At 39.5% G+C, this 18,644-nt stretch overlaps 1 protein-coding gene across 1 annotated transcript; it reads left to right on the forward strand.

Moving 5' to 3' along the window:
- Positions 1–1,491: 1,491 nt before the first annotated feature.
- On the forward strand, positions 1,492–9,448 carry LOC147693411 (olfactory receptor 56A4-like). Its single transcript, XM_086935973.1, has 3 exons — positions 1,492–1,977; positions 8,034–8,169; positions 8,472–9,448. Exons 1-3 carry the CDS (start codon positions 1,492–1,494, stop codon positions 9,446–9,448), a joined length of 1,599 nt encoding a protein of 532 aa, XP_086792099.1.
- Positions 9,449–18,644: the final 9,196 nt, after the last annotated feature.

The following is an 18,644-nucleotide window of genomic DNA, read 5'->3' on the forward strand; positions in this document are numbered from 1 at the left end:
ACTACACTACCCAGAAGCCCTGTGGACCACGCCCCACTACATCAGGCGCCCCGGGGAGCACAAAAGACTGCGAGTATTGCGGCAGAGCGGGTTCCTAAATCCATGTTGGCAAGTGAAGGAAGGACACACCAGATCTTTAAGTGTATCGTGCCCGGACCCTTGGTTTGCTGCTTGGTTTCCCCCCGCCACTGCCGTAGTTTGACATCGCGATCGGCCGCCGAGCGGGGGAAACTACACTACCCAGAAGCCCTGTGGACCACGCCCCACTACATCACGCGCCCAGGGGAGCACAAAAGACCGCGAGTATTGCGGCAGAGCGGGTTCCTAAATCCCTGTTGACAAGTGAAGGAAGGACTCACCAGATCTTTAAGTGTATCGTGCCCGGACCCTTGGTGTGCTGCTTGGTTTCCCCCCGCCGCCGCCGCAGTTTGCCATCGCGAGCGGCCGCCGAGCGGGGGAAACTACACTACCCAGAAGCCCTGTGGACAACGCCCCACTACATCACGTGCCCAGGGGAGCACAAAAGACAGCGAGTATTCCCGCGTCGCGGGACACACGTGGGCGTCGCCGGGAGAAGCCTGGGACAAGGGCGGGGCTGTCTGCGGCTGTCAGAGGTCGACTGAGGTTGGGTTGGGCTACCCCTCTTTCAAGTGAGATCTGGAGTATACAGTATTATCATATGTTATTTTGGAGTTTGTTGTAATTCCCATATACATATAGTGGGTTTGGCGTTCTGGCCTCTCTATACGGTCGACCGTTTGCTCTTGATTTTGGGCTGATTTGACTACAAAAATGACTTTGCGATCTGGTAAAGAAAGACCGGTACAGGTCACCACATCGAATGGGGTGTTTACTGGCACTATTGACCATTTTCTTAAACGGACTACTTGTATCCTGGAAAAAGAGATAGCCCTTGCTGAAAAACGTCTATCTATTGACTTGGTCACTGGGAAATGGTCTTCGCTTGGGAAAATAGGGCAGGTAGAATCCCCAGTTCCACTATCCCAACAAGACCCTAGTGTTAATAATGGTATTATTTCAGATTTGGTGCTTGTAGATCAGGAGCCTGATGACACTACTATAGCTCTGGATACATCATCGAGTAGCTCCCTTTATAATAACCTAGTGAATATCGATACTGATGACAATGAAACATCTGGACTTGTATCCAGTCCTGAGATTAAAAACCCACCCCCAAAAGAATCTCACAAATCAAAATCTAGTAAAAGGAAACGGAAAGAGAAAACTCAGAAGGGGGGTATTGCGAAGGCTTCAAAAAGCAAATGTAACACAACATCTACAATAAACATAGCAGCACCCTTGGCCATCTCCCCTACAAATACCATTAATCATCTCCCGACAAATAATGCAGATGATATTCTCTTGGGTAAGATAGAATTTGTGGTAAAATCCCTAGTATTGCCGTTTTTAGAACGGACGCGGTTGCTAAATGATAAAATGGACCAGATGTAGGCATTAATGAGAGATAACATGGAGACTATGAAAAAGCTAACAAAACCCCCTGCATCTACAGGTGATGCCATTTCTGGAAGCCAGAAACAACCTAAAAATAATACAGGAGGGTCAGGGCAGTTGGTCAAAGCTGCACTACTACCACTACCACTATCATCCCAAGAAGTGCAGCAAAAACAGGCGAAAAATAGGAATGAGGATAAACTAGGTGAAGATAAACCCCCTAAGGAAGGCGTAGCATCTAAACCTCAGCCGGCTTCCAGCAGGCCAGTAAAAACTACCCGCCTAATGGAACAAGAAAATTTGACTAGGAAAAATGTTCATCCCAAACCACCATATGTTAATCTGCCACCAGAGTCTGTACCATATACCATCAGCCTAACGGGAGTGGTCCCTTTGGAGGAGGGGAAAGTGGAATCACATCAGGACCTATACAATAAAGTACATTTCTGGCTCAACAAGAACAGGTCACTTCCACCCATGTCCAAAACAGAGATGCTCAATGTAAGAAGAGTAGACTGGGTGGGCCACTGTCAAAAGGATCTAGAGGGGGACTGCATTATTGCGAGTTTCAGGGACCCTTGGGTGGTGGATTTCATTCGTAGAAAACTGAAATTTGGAAAAGTGGGGGATGTCCAAACGTTAACGTTGCACTACTTTTATCCTCAATTAGGAATATCTAGAAACCCTCCATTTCAAACACCATCTTACCACAATAGTGGACCCAGAGGGAGACATCCCCATGACCTGGCTACATATCCTTAGTTCTACCCCCAACTCTCGAATCGGTATGCACCGCTTAGTGGTCTGGAAGGGGTCGATTGACTCTCCTGTGAGCCAAAAGACAACTATAGAGCGACCAAAACAGCTAGCAGTTTGGAGGATCTAAACTCTTCTCATACACCAAGGGAGGATAGTTGCACCCAAAAATCGACTAGTCTAAAGATTGTAATGGAGGTGGGACCTACAGGAAATAGATCTGAAACTGGGCTGTTGATTGGCGAGAGAGGGAGGGGGAATTTAGATCCATACACAAACGGCCCTATGAAACAGGAACACATTATAAAGATAGCCTCCTGGAATATTGCGGGGTTGAAGGGGAAATTAGATGGAGCAGAATGGGGGTATTTTATAGATCAGCACGACATTTTAATATTCCAAGAAAGCTGGGCAATTGATGCTGTTTTTCGTATTGGTTATCTCACTTTCTATAAACCTGCAATCAAGGGAAAAAAGGGAAAACCATCAGGTGGGTTGGCAATATGGATTAGACAATCCTTAGGTTATAGGTCATTGGATTAATAGCCCAAAATAATCATAACCTGGGTTTAAAACTCCGCAGAGAAAATAATCAGGAACTGTTTATAATTAATATCTATGCCAGAGGCCTACAAGGAGGGAGGAGCCCAGCAATTATAGACAACCTACACCGTCTATTGGACTGTATTGGGAGGGATAAGTGCATTGTGGTGGCAGGAGATTTAAACTGCACTTTTGAATCCCTGTCTAGTGAGGGAGATGATTGTTATGGGGAGGTTGACCTACTATGGAATGTCCCAAATCTTGCCATAAAACCTATTCTAAAAGGTCAATGAGGCAGCTCCTCAGTGGCTGGGTCTGTGCCTGGAGTGGAGTTTAAGAGCAGTTAATGGACGTGCAAAGTCGGACAGGATAGGACAGGTTACATTTGATAATGGTTCCAACACAAGTAGAATTGATTATTTCTTAATCAAACTAGAGTTTTGGTCACTATTAGAGGACATGGAAATAATACAGAGGCCAGAGAGTGATCACAATCCCCTGGTATTAAATCTGAAAGTAGAAGGGGGACCAGTTAGTTCCAATTCTACAAACTGTATTACAGCAGAGGCCATTTTAACAAACGATTGCCGTAGGGTTCGTTGGTGTAGAGTCCTGGATGACCCAGTCACCCTTGATAAAATTTCCAACAAAGTGTCAAATTCGGTAAAACAGGCCAAGTTAGTGATTGGTGACTTAGGTTCACTCGAGCAGATTAGCTCTATACATGAGCACTTGTTTGATAAAATAAAAACTTTTTTTACAAAGTCAGGGAAATCTGGGAAAATGGGTGGAGATCCTTCTGGTACTAAATGGTATGATAAAACCTGTCGTAAAGCCCATAGTTCTCTGATTAGTGCTATTAAAACTAGGAATATATCAACGATTAAAGCGGAGAGGTTAAATTACAAGAGGGTCCGAAAGAATGCGAAGCAAATATGGGATGACCGTAGCTGGCAGGTCCTGTATGAGGCTAGTTTATCCTGTAACCAGATTAAATTCTGGCAGGTCGTGAAATGGGGCGGGCCCAGGGACTCGCAAACACCAGTAAATCATGTTTCTGCAGAGGATTGGGTGGAGCACTACTCATCCCAGTTCTGTGGGTTGGCGAGGGTATCGAAAGAAGCGGAGAGAGGTTTGTCATCTATACCTAAATCTATAAGTATGCCTTTAGCTTTTGAAAATATTGAGGCGGAGAAGGCGTTAAATTTGGTCCAAGCGGGTAAAGCGCCCGGGATGGACTGCATTCCTGCAGATCTTTTTAAGTATGATCAGCATAACTGGGTACCATATATAACGACTTAGCTAATGATATTGCTAACGGAGCTAGGATACCTGACTCTTGGAAAGGGGCCGAAATCCTACCTGTTTTTAAAAAAGGAGATAGGTCACTACCAGGGAATTATCGCCCCATTAGCCTCATAGACGCCCTGCAAAAAGTTATAGCAAGAATGTTCCTGGGTAAAATACAGGCATGGATGAATGAGGAAAATATCCTATCCCCGATGCAAGCAGGCTTCAGGACAAGCACCAGCACAGTCAACCAAGTATTCAGATTTGTTCTGATATACTGGAATATTGTGTACTTAGGTGGGGGCACTATCTATGCAGCATTCGTGGACCTCAAATCCGCGTTCAACCTTGTCCCTAGAGAGAAGCTGTGGGTTGCTCTGAGTAAAATGGGAATGCCATCAGAACTTTTGGAGTCAACCGTAAGACTGCACAAGAATAACTTTGCCAGAGTAAGATGAGGTAGGCAGGGACAGGTGACAGAGCCATTCCCTGTGACTCGTGGTGTAAGGCAGGGATATGTTCTGGCACCAACCCTGTTTCTATTATTTATAAACCAAGTAGTGCAGTTTCTAGGAGATACCCCAACAGATGCACCAGTTCTAGGTGGGAGAAAGTTTCCCCTTCTCATTTTTGCAGACAACACGCTGATATTGGCAAAAACTCAAGCGGGGTTACAGACTGCAATTAATACATTTGTGACATTTTGTAACATCAACGACCTAGAGATCAATGTGTCTAAAACAAAATATATGGTCTTGACGAAAAATAAACCACAACGGAGTGAAGTTAGTATGAATGGTACCAAATTAGAACAGGTTGGTGTCATGACTTACTTAGGGGTGGTTATAGATCACCGGTTAAGATGGAAGGCACAGATTGAGGCCCTCTGTTTTAAATTTGCTCGCCTAACGGGGTGTCTAATAAAGGAGCAACGATGTTCGCAAACTAAAAGGATACTGCCAGCTTTAAAAATCTATAATGCAAAAATAAGTTCCGCTATCCTTTATGGGGCTGATCTATGGAGTTTTGTGGACTTTGCACCCTTGGTAAAAATCCAAAATAAGTTTTTACACAGCTTGGTTGGTCTTCCACAATCGACCCCTACCATCCGCCTTCTATTAGATATGGGTTGTCACTCTATTAGATATCTAGCATGATACAGGATGGTTGCTCTGTGGAGACGTATATGGTCCACCCCAGAACTGGCCCTATTTGCTAACGAAATTTTGGATTTGAGATCAATCATAGGGTCAGGAAATCTTCCGTGGTTTCGAGACGTTAAGTCCATTCTGTTATACCTGGGCTTGAGTTTACAGTGGGCAGACCCTGGGAACAGTGTATTTCCGCCAAAAAAAGAATTTAAATCATTATATTGGGCGACTGTGAAAGAACAACATGTTTTGTCGTCTCAGTCCTCAAATCTGACAGGTCTTTTTTTGCTCCACGTAGAGCCTTATTGGAACGGTATTATTAAAAGCTTAGACAGAAAACTCTATCATCAGTTTAGAGTTGGTACTCTACCGGTAAGGGCATTTACACATAAATGGCGAGGTCAACAAAATGAGTTCTGTCCATGGTGTATTGGGGAGAAGGAATCCATTAGCCACCTTTTCTTTGTTTGCCCAGCCTATTCTGCCCCGCGTCGCAAATGGATTAAGCCCATCTGCAGGAAGATAAACACGCGGGTGTGTATGGAAGCCCTCTGAGTTTTAAAATCTAATACCTCAGAGTGTGTGACCATATGCGTGGCTAAATTTCTGGGGTGGGAATGGATTCTAAGAGCTAGGCACCCACTTGTTTTGTAATATGATGAAGTTTTAAAAATGTTGTTCTCGAAAGAATTTCTGAACGTCTTTGTGAATGTATTTAATTTAGTTTTATTGGTCCTAAGATGTTTTTAGATTGTTAAATTATTGATAAACTGGTTTTATCTAACTTTGTTGGATTTGTGACGGAACAGAGGATATTATGTAAAAACTTTTTAATATTATATTATTAAATTAATTAGGTTATGAACTGAAACTTTATGAACTATGGATGTATTTTATTTGATGTCTTTTATGATGTAAAAATCGAAATAAAAACGTATGAAATCTGAAATCTGATTTTACTCAAACTCTATGCGATGACATTTCCGCATTCTTTGAAGATAAGATTGAACTTATTTATGACAAAATCACCAAGGCATCAAATATCAAGAACAATGTTAATTCTTCCTGTCCTCGACTACCAACGAATGAAAGCTGCCGGTTTACCTCGATTCCAGAGTTTAGCCTGTCCAAAGTCAATGCCTTATATAGCCAAATTAAATCAGGATCACCCACAAACCTCCTGCCTGCAAAGATGATAGCCCCTCTGGGTAGCTTACTAGCCCCGAGCTTTCAAACCCTGATCAACCTTTCCCTTAAGGAAGGGCAGGTTCCCAGTGTCTGGAAAAGGGCAGTTGTGAACCCTATTCGTAAAAATACGGCACTACCATGGTCAGACCTTAACAACCTCTGTCCGATTTCCCTCCTGCCCCATCTGAGTAAGATGACTGAGAGGCATGTCAACACACACGTGTCTAAATTCATCGAGGCAGCGGACGGTCTGGACCCTTCTCAATCTGGGTTCAGACCAAATCACAGCACAGAGTCAGCTCTCCTCTCCGTGACCGATACCATCTGGATGGCACAGGATAGAGGAGGCTCCATGATTCTGGTGCTGTTAGATTTGTCAGCTGCCTTCGACACGGTGTCACATGACATTCTTATCAGTCGTCTGAAGAGGGTAGGGATCGACGGAGTGGCCTTATCATGGCTAGAGAGTTTCATCACTGGCCGCTCACAAAGTGTTCGATTAGGCTCCCACTTTTCCATCTCTAGGGAGCTCACCAAGGGGGTTCCACTGGGCTCATGTTTAAGCCCCACATTGTTTAATGTGTATGTGGCCCCCTTGGCTGAAATTGTGAGAGTACGGGTTCACACCAATATCCTACGCTGATGACACCCAGCTTTTGTTCCCTTTCCAGACCATGACACCAGTAGTTAAAAGCTCCTTTGCTGCAGGAATGGGAGCCATATCCAGCTGGATGACCTCCAATTGCCTACAATGCAATGTGGGCAAGACGGAGGTCATGCTCTTCGGAGGTGCCCCGCTCCTCTGGTCACCTGAGTGGTGGCCTCCTGACTTAGGCCCTGCTCCATGTCCAAAGGAGACAGTGAAAAATCTTGGGGTCAAGCTTGATCGGTCTCTGGTACTTAAAGATCATGCTACCCAGGTAACAGGATCCTGTCTGAGGGTCATTGGACTATTGAGGAGGGTATTTCCCTATTTAGCAGATAGCCACAGAAAAACTTTAGTAAAGACATTGGTAATTAGCAGGCTTGAATATTGCAATGGGCTGCTCATTTCCGCCAATGAAGAACAGTTAGGCAGGCTACAAGTAGCTCAGAACACAGCTGCCTGTCTGATTCTAAATGTCCCAGCCAGATCCTCATCCCGCCCTTTGCTAAACAAGTTACACTGGCTACCCATTCGCCAGAGGGTGAAATTTAAGATTTGTTGCATTATTCATAAATGCCTGTTTGGAGTTGGTCCCAGATACCTATCCGAAATATTCAGACTCTATGAGCCAGGTCGCTCTTTGCGCTCTAAGAGTCAAGCTCTGCTCCAAGTATCTAGGATCAAAAAGGAGAGACAGGGAGGCCGAGCTCTATCTTATAAAGGCCCTATTCTCTGGAACTCCTTGCCCCTCACCCTTAGGCTAAATTCTAGTTTGACTGCATTTAGGAAATGCCTAAAGACTCATTTTTTTCTGACCTGGTAGTCTTTCCAGTATTTCGGCCTGTGTATCCTTGTTTAGTTCAGCTTATGGTAAGAACGTTAGCGCGGAGATACCCCTTCGGGGGTCGAATTCCTGCACTATATAAGAAACTAAATAAATAAACAAGGAGAAATGTTTTAATTTCTCCTTGTTTTATTGGAAGAGGAAATCACCTCAAGTGATTGCATTTATGCAGGAATGTGCTCCATCCTGCACAGAAAATCAATCTCCCCACTACAATGGTACAAGAGTGCTTGCACTGGTGCATTGCAGCAGTTTGTGCGACAGCGCAGTGAAAGGTACAGAGATGCAACATATTGCTGTGAATATGCTGCATCCCTGTGCCTTGACACTAACGCAGTGTGGTGCAACAGGTTAACTTGCGGCACTGTGCTGCATTAGTTTCTCATTAATGAGCCCCTAAATATTTTTCAGCAATTAGCCACCATCAAGTGCTTATGCAATTAATCATGTGAATGGCAGAACAGAACACCAGTGATGAAGGGAATATCACTAGAATACAACACATTTTAGTTAAATTGTGGTTGCATTTATATAATGTATGTAACATGTGGATTAATGCATTGTTTTTGTTTTTCAGCATTTAAAATGATGCTGGTGAACACTGGATTTCTGAAAATCAACTCCACCATCCATCATTTCACAGAGTTCATCCTGTTGGGGTTTCCAGGATTCTATCGTTGGCAGCACTGGCTCTCTGTTCCTCTGTCCCTTCTTCTCCTTTTAGCAGTAATCGGCAATGTAACAATTATAACAACAATATTCAGGGAGCAGGGACTTCATGAGCCAATGTGCTACTTCCTCTGCAAGCTCTCTGTAGTAGACCTCACTTTCAGCCTGGTCACCGCCCCTAAGATTCTAGCCATCCTGTGGTTTAATGCACGCTCCATCAGCTGGGCAGGATGCTTCACTCAAATGTTCTTTGTTCACCTGCTCTTCGGCTTTGAGTCCGATATTCTGGTTGCCATGGCTTTTGACCGCTACATTGCAATTTGTAGTCCTCTTAGGTACAGCTCCATTCTCAATAACAAACTTGTGGTTAAATTAATGGTACTCATCATAGGGAGGTGTATAGTCTTGGCCTTGCCAGTGCCCTTGCTGGCTGCCCGGTTAAACTATTGCTCTGATCATATTGTTAAATATCCCTTTTGTAACAATCTGGCTGTAACAAAACTTGCATGTGATGATATAAGATTGAATAGCATGTACCAAATGGCCATGGCTAATTCATTGCTTGGGTCAGATCTGATGTTGATCTTCTTGTCCTACAGTCTGATCCTGCGTGCTGTGTTGAAGCTCAATGCGAAAGGAGCCATCATTAAGGCTTTAGGAACATGCAGCTCTCATCTTATAATTGTTTTCATTTTATATTCAGTTATTATTGTGTTGGCTATATCACACAGCTCAAAAAATGAAATTATGGCCTATGTGTCAGTAGTGCTGAATGTATTCCTTCTCAATGTCCCACCAGCCTTTAATCCCATTGTATACGGGGTTAGAAACAAGGACATCAACGTTGGTATCAGGAAGCAATTCAGCCGAATATGGGGTGCCTAATTGGGATGTGCTCCAGAATACCATCCAAAGTACAGATGTCATCAAGGTATGTAAATGTGGAGTTAAGTAGATAAGGAGTTAAGTATCTACATAAAATAGTGCCACTGGAAAACGTCTTCACATACTGAAAAATGCTTTTCTGATTTGGCTCTTTTGTGAATTAAACCCTTTCTGAATACGATTGTGAGTACATGGGCTAAACAGCTAATCCTATTCAAGTAATATTTGACATGCTCAAAAAAGCGTGAGGAAAAAGCTCCAATGATATGTCATTTACTCTCACCATGGGGTAATATTTCGCCTTTGCTGATAGATTCAAACTTCTGATAAATTGCTGCTTTATGGGTTTCATTAGGAGAAAAACTCCCTCAATCAATTTATTAAAAAGTAAATGTAGATTTACCTTGATAGGTCAATTATCATGTATGTAGGAAAGAATGGTACATTGTGAGTAACTTTCAGTCGTAATTCAATGTCCATGTCCTAATTGTATTGCAAGATAATATAGAAGAAATTAGGAATATATGTATTCTACTCACAAATGATAAAATCGAATTCCATCTCCAGTTAACTCCATGGCCCGTACTAACAGGGAACATATTCTAAGAACACATTTCTGGATATCTTGTAATAAGGAGTTTCCTTACCCAACCGAGCATCATCTTTTACGTGATTAAAAGAGCCCTGCAAATCAAACGCTGCTAGTGGGCTTCCGACACTGGTTGTGCTACTCATATGAGTATCCCTGTAAATGTAATATAACAAACGAAGGGTTGGAGCAAGATGCCTGCACCTGTCGTAGTCAGTGACACTTGAATAGTGTGATGGTGCTTGAGAAACCTAGGAACACAACCCTATAAGTTCCTTTTAAGGACAGAGTCCAAAACAAACAACAAAAGCTATGGAATCAGCACCCATCTACAAAGTACAATTGCAAATAATGTCCTTTGAAACAGTAGTACGCATCCGTGTCAAATGAACAGGTCCGAACTTGGCAATCAAATATTTTCAATCCTTTATTTTGATTTCATAGTAGAAAAAATGATCCAATTCACAAACGATTTTCTTTTTCTCTTTTTTTCTCTAGCCAACGCGTTTCGTCTCTACAAATGAGACTTCTTCAGGGCTAAGAAAAACATATAAAAAGCATATATAAAAACAATCATATATACACTTACATATTATTTACAATTAAAATTACAGTCATCTATGTACAAAAAGATTTACATGGAGAAAAGAAGAAATGATCCAAGTTATTCACAACTATGAACTTGATTATGCTGCTAGTTTTTTGTGAGATAGGGAAAGGCTGCATTTGTATCTTTCACATGGATATATTAAAGTTTAGAGACATGGGAAATTTTCTGCACAAAATTACCATGCCATTAAAAAAAATATATTCCTCAGAAAATATTGATTACTCTATAAATAAACTTTATGTTTATGCTAATCCTTAGATCTTATGTTTTCAGCACATCAAAGTATTTCACACAAAGCATATCAATTAGTTTATACCAAACAAGCATCAGAGAAGATATTGCACTCAGTTGAAAATAAAACATCATATCTTGTTTTTTTTTAAAAAAAACAATCATACCTCAAATATCTGTCTTATGGTATGCAGTATGAGCTGGCGAGTTCTTAATATACTTGAAAAACTTGTGAGAGATCTAAAATGTACACATAGATTATAATTAAAGACGCACTACTCATATGATGTTTAAGAAATGCAGAGATCAGAGAAAAGGACAGTCCATTACCCTGCCTATAGCAGGAAAAACAATATTCCATCAAATTGCATGGCTAAATCAATAAATATAAGATTGCCAAATATTCTATGGTTATCAAAAACTTCAAGTGATTGCCATCACAATAAGTCATCCCGAATATCTTTAAAAAAACACCTGTTAAGTGTTTCTAAAAAGAACTCAACATGAAGCAAATCAGACTTCCAAATTAACATAATTATTCAAATTAGTAATCTGTTCTGACAAACCAAAATGCTGGTACAGTTGAAATGCCTAATACAGTCACTCAGAAACATATATTGCAAGAAAAATAAGTACCTGTCATGTCCCACGAGTATTCAGAAATGACTGTTTCAAAGAAAGAAAAGAAAAAAGATCTATCAGAGAAAATATAATCAGAAAATATATCTTGCCAACTTTAAAAAACGAAGCAATAAGATTAGAAAAACATTTTCATTGAAATTGATGTGTTGCATAAATAGAGAATATGATAGTTCAGAATAACAGGAATACTTTTATGTCTCAAATTGTGTAATGGGAACCCAGAGATCAGAAAATGGTTTGATACCGTTTAAACACTAACACACATGGTTGATGGTAACCCAACAATAACGTATGTCATTCGTTTTTAATAAAAACGATATTAGAAAGTGCCCCATTATATAATGAGAACCCAGAAGTCAGGAAACGATCTAAAACCGTTTAGGCACTATCACACACGGTTTGATATAACCCAACAGTAAAATGAGACAGTAGGAACACTAGAAGGTAATCGCTATATCGCTCATTTGTATCAAAAAGGAAATGGTTAAAAGTCCCATTGTTTGAATGTAACCCAGAAATCCATAAACAATGAGACTAAGTAGGAAGTTATGATGCTTAAAAAAAGGGGAAAGCGGCACCGACGCCGACCCGGTGCGGTCTTAGTTAGATGTACCGAAAGAACGGAATCTGAATAAGTAAATCAGTTCCAAAAACTTTAAAGGTGGCAGACATCTTGGAATATCTTTATGACTTAACCAAACCTTAATAAAAATAACCAGAACATAAAAACGAGTCTAAAGAATCATTCAATTAAGCGATAACTGGTGCAACGCGAATAATAAATAAAGTAAGAAAAAATTATCGACTAAAAAAAGCAGCGTATCTAACAGCGAAAACGTACCTTAGGAACGGCATGGTGGCCCACTAAAACGAACAGCACGGATTCAAAGTAGCGAATACGGAGTTAGAAAGAAAGCTAGTTTATATAGGAGAGTATTTGTATGATAAATCACACATGTGAGAGTTTTTTTTCGAAACTCGAGAAAGCGGAAGTAAGTATCGTAATGAATAAGGAGGCGAAAGTAGCGGCCATCTTATAGTTCAGGGAATACATATCCTGCATAGATCTTACGCGATAATTATAAGCATTACGAAATATGGTTTTAGAAGAAATGAACAAATGAAGACAGATCTATTCGGGTGTATTGTTAATACCAAAAATAAATAATTTGAAGTAGCCTATGTCACTGTCAAAGGGGTCTCAAAAAAGGAACAGTATTAATCACATGAGTGGAAGAAAAACAATATGTGAAAGGAACGTAAAAAAACCGCAGTTAGACGAAAAATAAAAAGCGAAGGAGTGTAAGGAATAAAAAGTGAACGAAAGAAAGAGCGTATATTGGGCACTCATTGGTCAAAATGAAAACTGACAAACTGATAGTCTTAGATGAACTAATACGGCGGCCATCTTAGAATGTTTAATGGCGAATGGCATTTTCCTAAATGGTTACATAGAGAAACCATTACAACCCGAATAGTTCATGAACATAATATTGGATCTAAAATATTGATAGAGGCCAAAGTTATGAAAACAAAAAATTATAAAAAAGGGAGTAACAAATGAATTGTAAAAAAGAAATAAAGGGAACAGTTGAGTAAGTGATGCCTCCATATTCTGTATTTGAAATGCAGAGATAGTCGGAGAATTGATTGAAAAGAATATTTGTCAATGTTCAAAATACAAACTGGCTGAGAATCCTTATCATGCAAAAGTAGTGAAAAGTAACTAGGGATGTTTTATCAATACTAACATAAATAACCAAAAAATATATGGGGTTTCTTTCCTTAAAACAGCCACCCTGGATACCGTGCAACAATCATCAGAAAATAAACATCAAATAATCAGTATCTACATCAAAAATAATTTACTAGTCGAATCAATGTAGCAGAAGGAACAACTTTGTAAAACATTGCGTTTTAACAGAAAACAATAATGAGCAATAACATCAGAATATCATAAAAAGTGATGACATTCATTATTTTGATTCATCCCATATTGAACACATCTCAGACGGCAAATCCATGTAGATTCTAATTGTCTCAAATCATGTTCTTTATTGCCGCCTCTTGGATTGGTCTGTAGATGGTCAATTGCATGGAATTTGACTAACCTCTCATTAGGGTGTTCAGTGCAGATATGGTTAGCCATTGGATATTTTAAATCACCATTTTTGATAGCTCTTATATGTTCCTGTATACGTATTTTCAGGCAACGAATACTGCTTCCAACATAGGTCTTATTGCATGAACATTGAATTAGATATATGGTGAAAGTGGTGCTGCAATTGATGAATTCTTTGATCTCAAATTTTCTTGAACCATTATATGAGAACTCAGTGATTTTGTTTACACCAAATTGGCAAATGCAGCACCCTCCACAGACAAAAAACCCTTAGGTTTTTCAGGGAACCAGTGTTTTTTGTTAGAAGTAGATCTAACATAGCTTGGACATAGTTTGTCTTTTAAAGTTTGTCCTCTTTTGTATACCACTCTTGGTCTGTCGGAAACTATATCCTTGGGGATGCATTCTGATTTAAGAAGATGCCAATTCTTACGTAGTACATTAAATACATGGCTGCTGTAAGAGTTGTATTTGGTAACAAAAGGTACATAAGATTGTTTTTTTTGCTTAGTCTTTTTAGATTTCGAAGTGCTCAGAATATTAGTTCTATCTAGAGTGCGAGCCCGCCTCTCTGCTTTATTCAGACAATTAGTGTCATAGCCTCTTCTCCTGAAATTTTGTTTAATCTGTGATATATTCCGGAAAAAATCACAATCTCTGCTGCAATTACGTCTTGCACGTACCATTTCCCCATAGGGAATAGCATTGATGGTAGATTGGGGATGTGCACTAGTGGCATGCAACACACTGTTGCATGCTGTAGGTTTCTTGAACACATCACTATGGATTCTCCCTTCATCGATTTCAGTTGGTGAAAATTTGATTGTCAATTTAACATTGAAAGAGTTGTCATTTAGATAGTCAAAATAGGACATTAAATCATCCTCTGGGCCATTCCATATTAAAATGATATCGTCTATGTATCGAGCATAGAATATCATCTGGTCACACCAATTTTTTGCTTGTGGGCCCCAGACATGCTCTACCTCAAAGAGCCCCATAAAGAGGTTGGCATACGATGGAGCAAATCTAGAGCCCATCGCAATGCCCCTCTTCTGAATGTACCATTCACCATTACTTAGAAAGGCATTATTCATGAGGATCAGTTCTGTCATTTCCAACAGCATAAAGGTATGTTCCATTCTATTACAGTCACGTTTGAATAGAAAGTGTTTCAGTGCACGTATTCCTTGTTTTAACTCAATACACGTGTGCAGACTTTCCACGTCCATGGTAACAAAAAGTAATTGAAAATCCTGCCAAGCAAAATCTTCTAATTTGCAAAGAAGATCACCACTATCTCGCAAATATGATGGAAGATTTTGTACAAACGGTTTAATGAAGGTATCTACAAATTCCGAAAGGTGTTCTGTTGGTCCACCGTTACCAGAAATGATAGGTCTTCTGGGGGGAAAGGTTCCCCCTTTATGAATTTTCGGTAAGATGTACAAACAAGGGAATCTGGATTGATGAGCTTGTATGTATCGATATTCATGGTCAGATAACAAACAAGATTCATGCCATTCATAAAGTTTGGCATTAATCAAGGTTTCTATTCTGGATGTAGGATTTTGACCAAGTTTGCCATAACAATTAGGGTCGGAAAGTTGTCTATTTATCTCGTCTAGATAGTCACTTTTGTTCATTAGAACAACGCTTCCTCCTTTGTCAGCCTCTCTTATTACTAGATTGTCATCATTCTTAAGAGCCATAAGCAAAATCCAATAACTTCTAGACATATTTGTATGATGTTTACATTTGTGTGTTTTAAGATGGTCGTCCTCCAATTTGTACAAATCCAAACTGACTCTGTTAAAAAACTCATCGATAACAGAGTCCCTCGTTTGTGGAGGTATAAATTTGGATGCGATGCGTAGACCGCTATCAGTACTGCAATCCTCATAGAAGCCTAAAAGATTGGAAAGTTCAAAGACATTTCCGATTTCTTCCTCATCATAAAGGGTACTTACTTCCGCTTTCTCGAGTTTCGAAAAAAAACTCTCACATGTGTGATTTATCATACAATTACTCTCCTATATAAACTAGCTTTCTTTCTAACTCCGTATTCGCTACTTTGAATCCGTGCTGTTCGTTTTAGTGGGCCACCATGCCGTTCCTAAGGTAAGTTTTCGCTGTTAGATACGCTGCTTTTTTAGTCGATAATTTTTTCTTACTTTATTTATTATTCGCGTTGCACCAGTTATCGCTTAATTGAATGATTCTTTAGACTCGTTTTTATGTTCTGGTTATTTTTATTAAGGTTTGGTTAAGTCATAAAGATATTCCAAGATGTCTGCCACCTTTAAAGTTTTTGGAACTGATTTACTTATTCAGATTCCGTTCTTTCGGTACATCTAACTAAGACCGCACCGGGTCGGCGTCGGTGCCGCTTTCCCCTTTTTTTAAGCATCATAACTTCCTACTTAGTCTCATTGTTTATTGATTTCTGGGTTACATTCAAACAATGGGACTTTTAACCATTTCCTTTTTGATACAAATGAGCGACATAGCGATTACCTTCTAGTGTTCCTACTGTCTCATTTTACTGTTGGGTTATATCAAACCGTGTGTGATAGTGCCTAAACGGTTTTAGATCGTTTCCTGACTTCTGGGTTCTCATTATATAATGGGGCACTTTCTAATATCGTTTTTATTAAAAACGAATGACATACGTTATTGTTGGGTTACCATCAACCATGGTTGTTAGTGTTTAAACGGTATCAAACCATTTTCTGATCTCTGGGTTCCCATTACACAATTTGAGACATAACAGTATTCCTGTTATTCTGAACTATCATATTCTCTATTTATGCAACACATCAATTTCAATGAAAATGGTTTTCTAATCTTATTGCTTCGTTTTTTAAAGTTGGCAAGATATATTTTCTGATTATATTTTCTCTGATAGATCTTTTTTCTTTTCTTCCTTTGAAACAGTCATTTCTGAATACTCGTGGGACATGACAGGTACTTATTTTTCTTGCAATATATGTTTCTGAGTGACTGTATTAGGCATTTCAACTGTACCAGCATTTTGGTTTGTCAGAACAGATTACTAATTTGAATAATTATGTTAATTTGGAAGTCTGATTTGCTTCATGTTGAGTTCTTTTTAGAAACACTTAACAGGTGTTTTTTTAAAGATATTCGGGATGACTTATTGTGATGGCAATCACTTGAAGTTTTTGATAACCATAGAATATTTGGCAATCTTATATTTATTGATTTAGCCATGCAATTTGATGGAATATTGTTTTTCCTGCTATAGGCAGGGTAATGGACTGTCCTTTTCTCTGCATTTCTTAAACATCATATGAGTAGTGCGTCTTTAATTATAATCTATGTGTACATTTTAGATCTCTCACAAGTTTTTCAAGTATATTAAGAACTCGCCAGCTCATACTGCATACCATAAGACAGATTTTTGAGGTATGATTGGTTTTTAAAAAAAAACAAGATATGATGTTTTATTTTCAACTGAGTGCAATATCTTCTCTGATGCTTGTTTGGTATAAACTAATTGATATGCTTTGTGTGAAATACTTTGATGTGCTGAAAACATAAGATCTAAGGATTAGCATAAACATAAAGTTTATTTATAGACTAATCAATATTTTCTGAGGAATATATATTTTTAATGGCATGGTAATTTTGTGCAGAAAATTTCCCATGTCTCTAAACTTTAATATATCCATGTGAAAAATACAAATGCAGCCTTTCCCTATCTCACAAAAAACTAGCAGCATAATCAACTTCATAGTTGTGAATAACTTGGATCATTTCTTCTTTTCTCCATGTAAATCTTTTTGTACATAGATGACTGTGATTTTAATTGTAAATAATATGTAAGTGTATATATGATTGTTTTTATATATGCTTTTTATATGTTTTTCTTAGCCCTGAAGAAGTCTCATTTGTAGAGACGAAACGCGTTGGCTAGAGAAAAAAAGAGAAAAAGAAAATTGTTTGTGAATTGGATCATTTTTTCTACTATGAAATCAAAATAAAGGATTGAAAATATTTGATTGCCAAGTTCGGACCTGTTCATTTGACACGGATGCGTACTACTGTTTCAAAGGACATTATTTGCAATTGTACTTTGTAGATGGGTGCTGATCCCTGTAAATGTGTCCCAGACCTGCCACTGCAGTATCTGCATGTGCAGTTGTACACTTTCATTTTCACCTAGCAAGTGCATCCACTTGCGAAGCCCTAACCTTCCCTTTTCCTACATGTAAGGCATTCCTCAGGCAGGCCCTAGCTATCCCTGTGGGTAGGATGCAGTGTATGTGAAAGGTAGGCATATACTGCTAGGTTATTTGTCCTGATAGTGTAATACTGTATATTTTATTTTTCACTATTGAAAGGCTGTCTGTCCCAACGGTTAAAATGGGAGCTGCACTGTAACATTATCAATCTGTGACTTTCCATTGTGACAATATAGAGATTTGGAGTTTAGGCTCTCTGAACCCAGAATTTAATAATACAGCTTTTATTAATATTGATTTTTAAATTGTGTTTTTGAGAATGTCACTTTTATAAAGTGGACTTTGTCTTGTACATCTATCCTATTGGCCTGTGCCTGTTTGTGTATTCAACCTCTGGTTTTGAAGTGACAGGAGATGGGGATGCGCATTCACTATAGACAGTCACAAGGGAGGTTGAGATGTGTCCTGCCTTTCCTGGGTGACTCAAAGACAGGCTGAATAGACCTTTCTACATTTAGAGTGGTGGGAGGAGGTTTTACTGGCACCTGAATAGGCTGTGTCTGCTCTGTCCAATGCTGTCTTCACCTCCTGTATTGCAGCAGGACTAGGAAGGGTAGAACTAGTTTTACTCTTGGAAAAAAGACTACAAAGAGAAAATGGAGTATAAATATTAGACCTAAATCCACAGAACTTTAGATCACTTCTGAGATCAAGAGGAACCTTTGCCAAGGAGAAGAGCTGAAGATCTATGAGAAGGAGGCTGTCACTTTGCTGTGTATTGCTTTGCTGGGTGT

Source organism: Lissotriton vulgaris, chromosome 8 (genome assembly GCF_964263255.1).
Source record: "Lissotriton vulgaris chromosome 8, aLisVul1.2, whole genome shotgun sequence".
Taxonomy (NCBI): Eukaryota; Metazoa; Chordata; class Amphibia; order Caudata; family Salamandridae; genus Lissotriton; species Lissotriton vulgaris.

Bases quoted from the DNA above. Each gene is read 5' to 3' on its own strand.
- LOC147693411 (XM_086935973.1), top strand. From the start codon at position 1,492: ATGGAGACTATGAAAAAGCTAACAAAACCCCCTGCATCTACAGGTGAT. The intron at 1,978-8,033 runs GTAAGAAGAGTA...TTTTATTGGAAG, and splicing joins CCAAAACAGAGATGCTCAAT to AGGAAATCACCTCAAGTGAT. The intron at 8,170-8,471 runs GTACAGAGATGC...TTTGTTTTTCAG, and splicing joins GTGCGACAGCGCAGTGAAAG to CATTTAAAATGATGCTGGTG.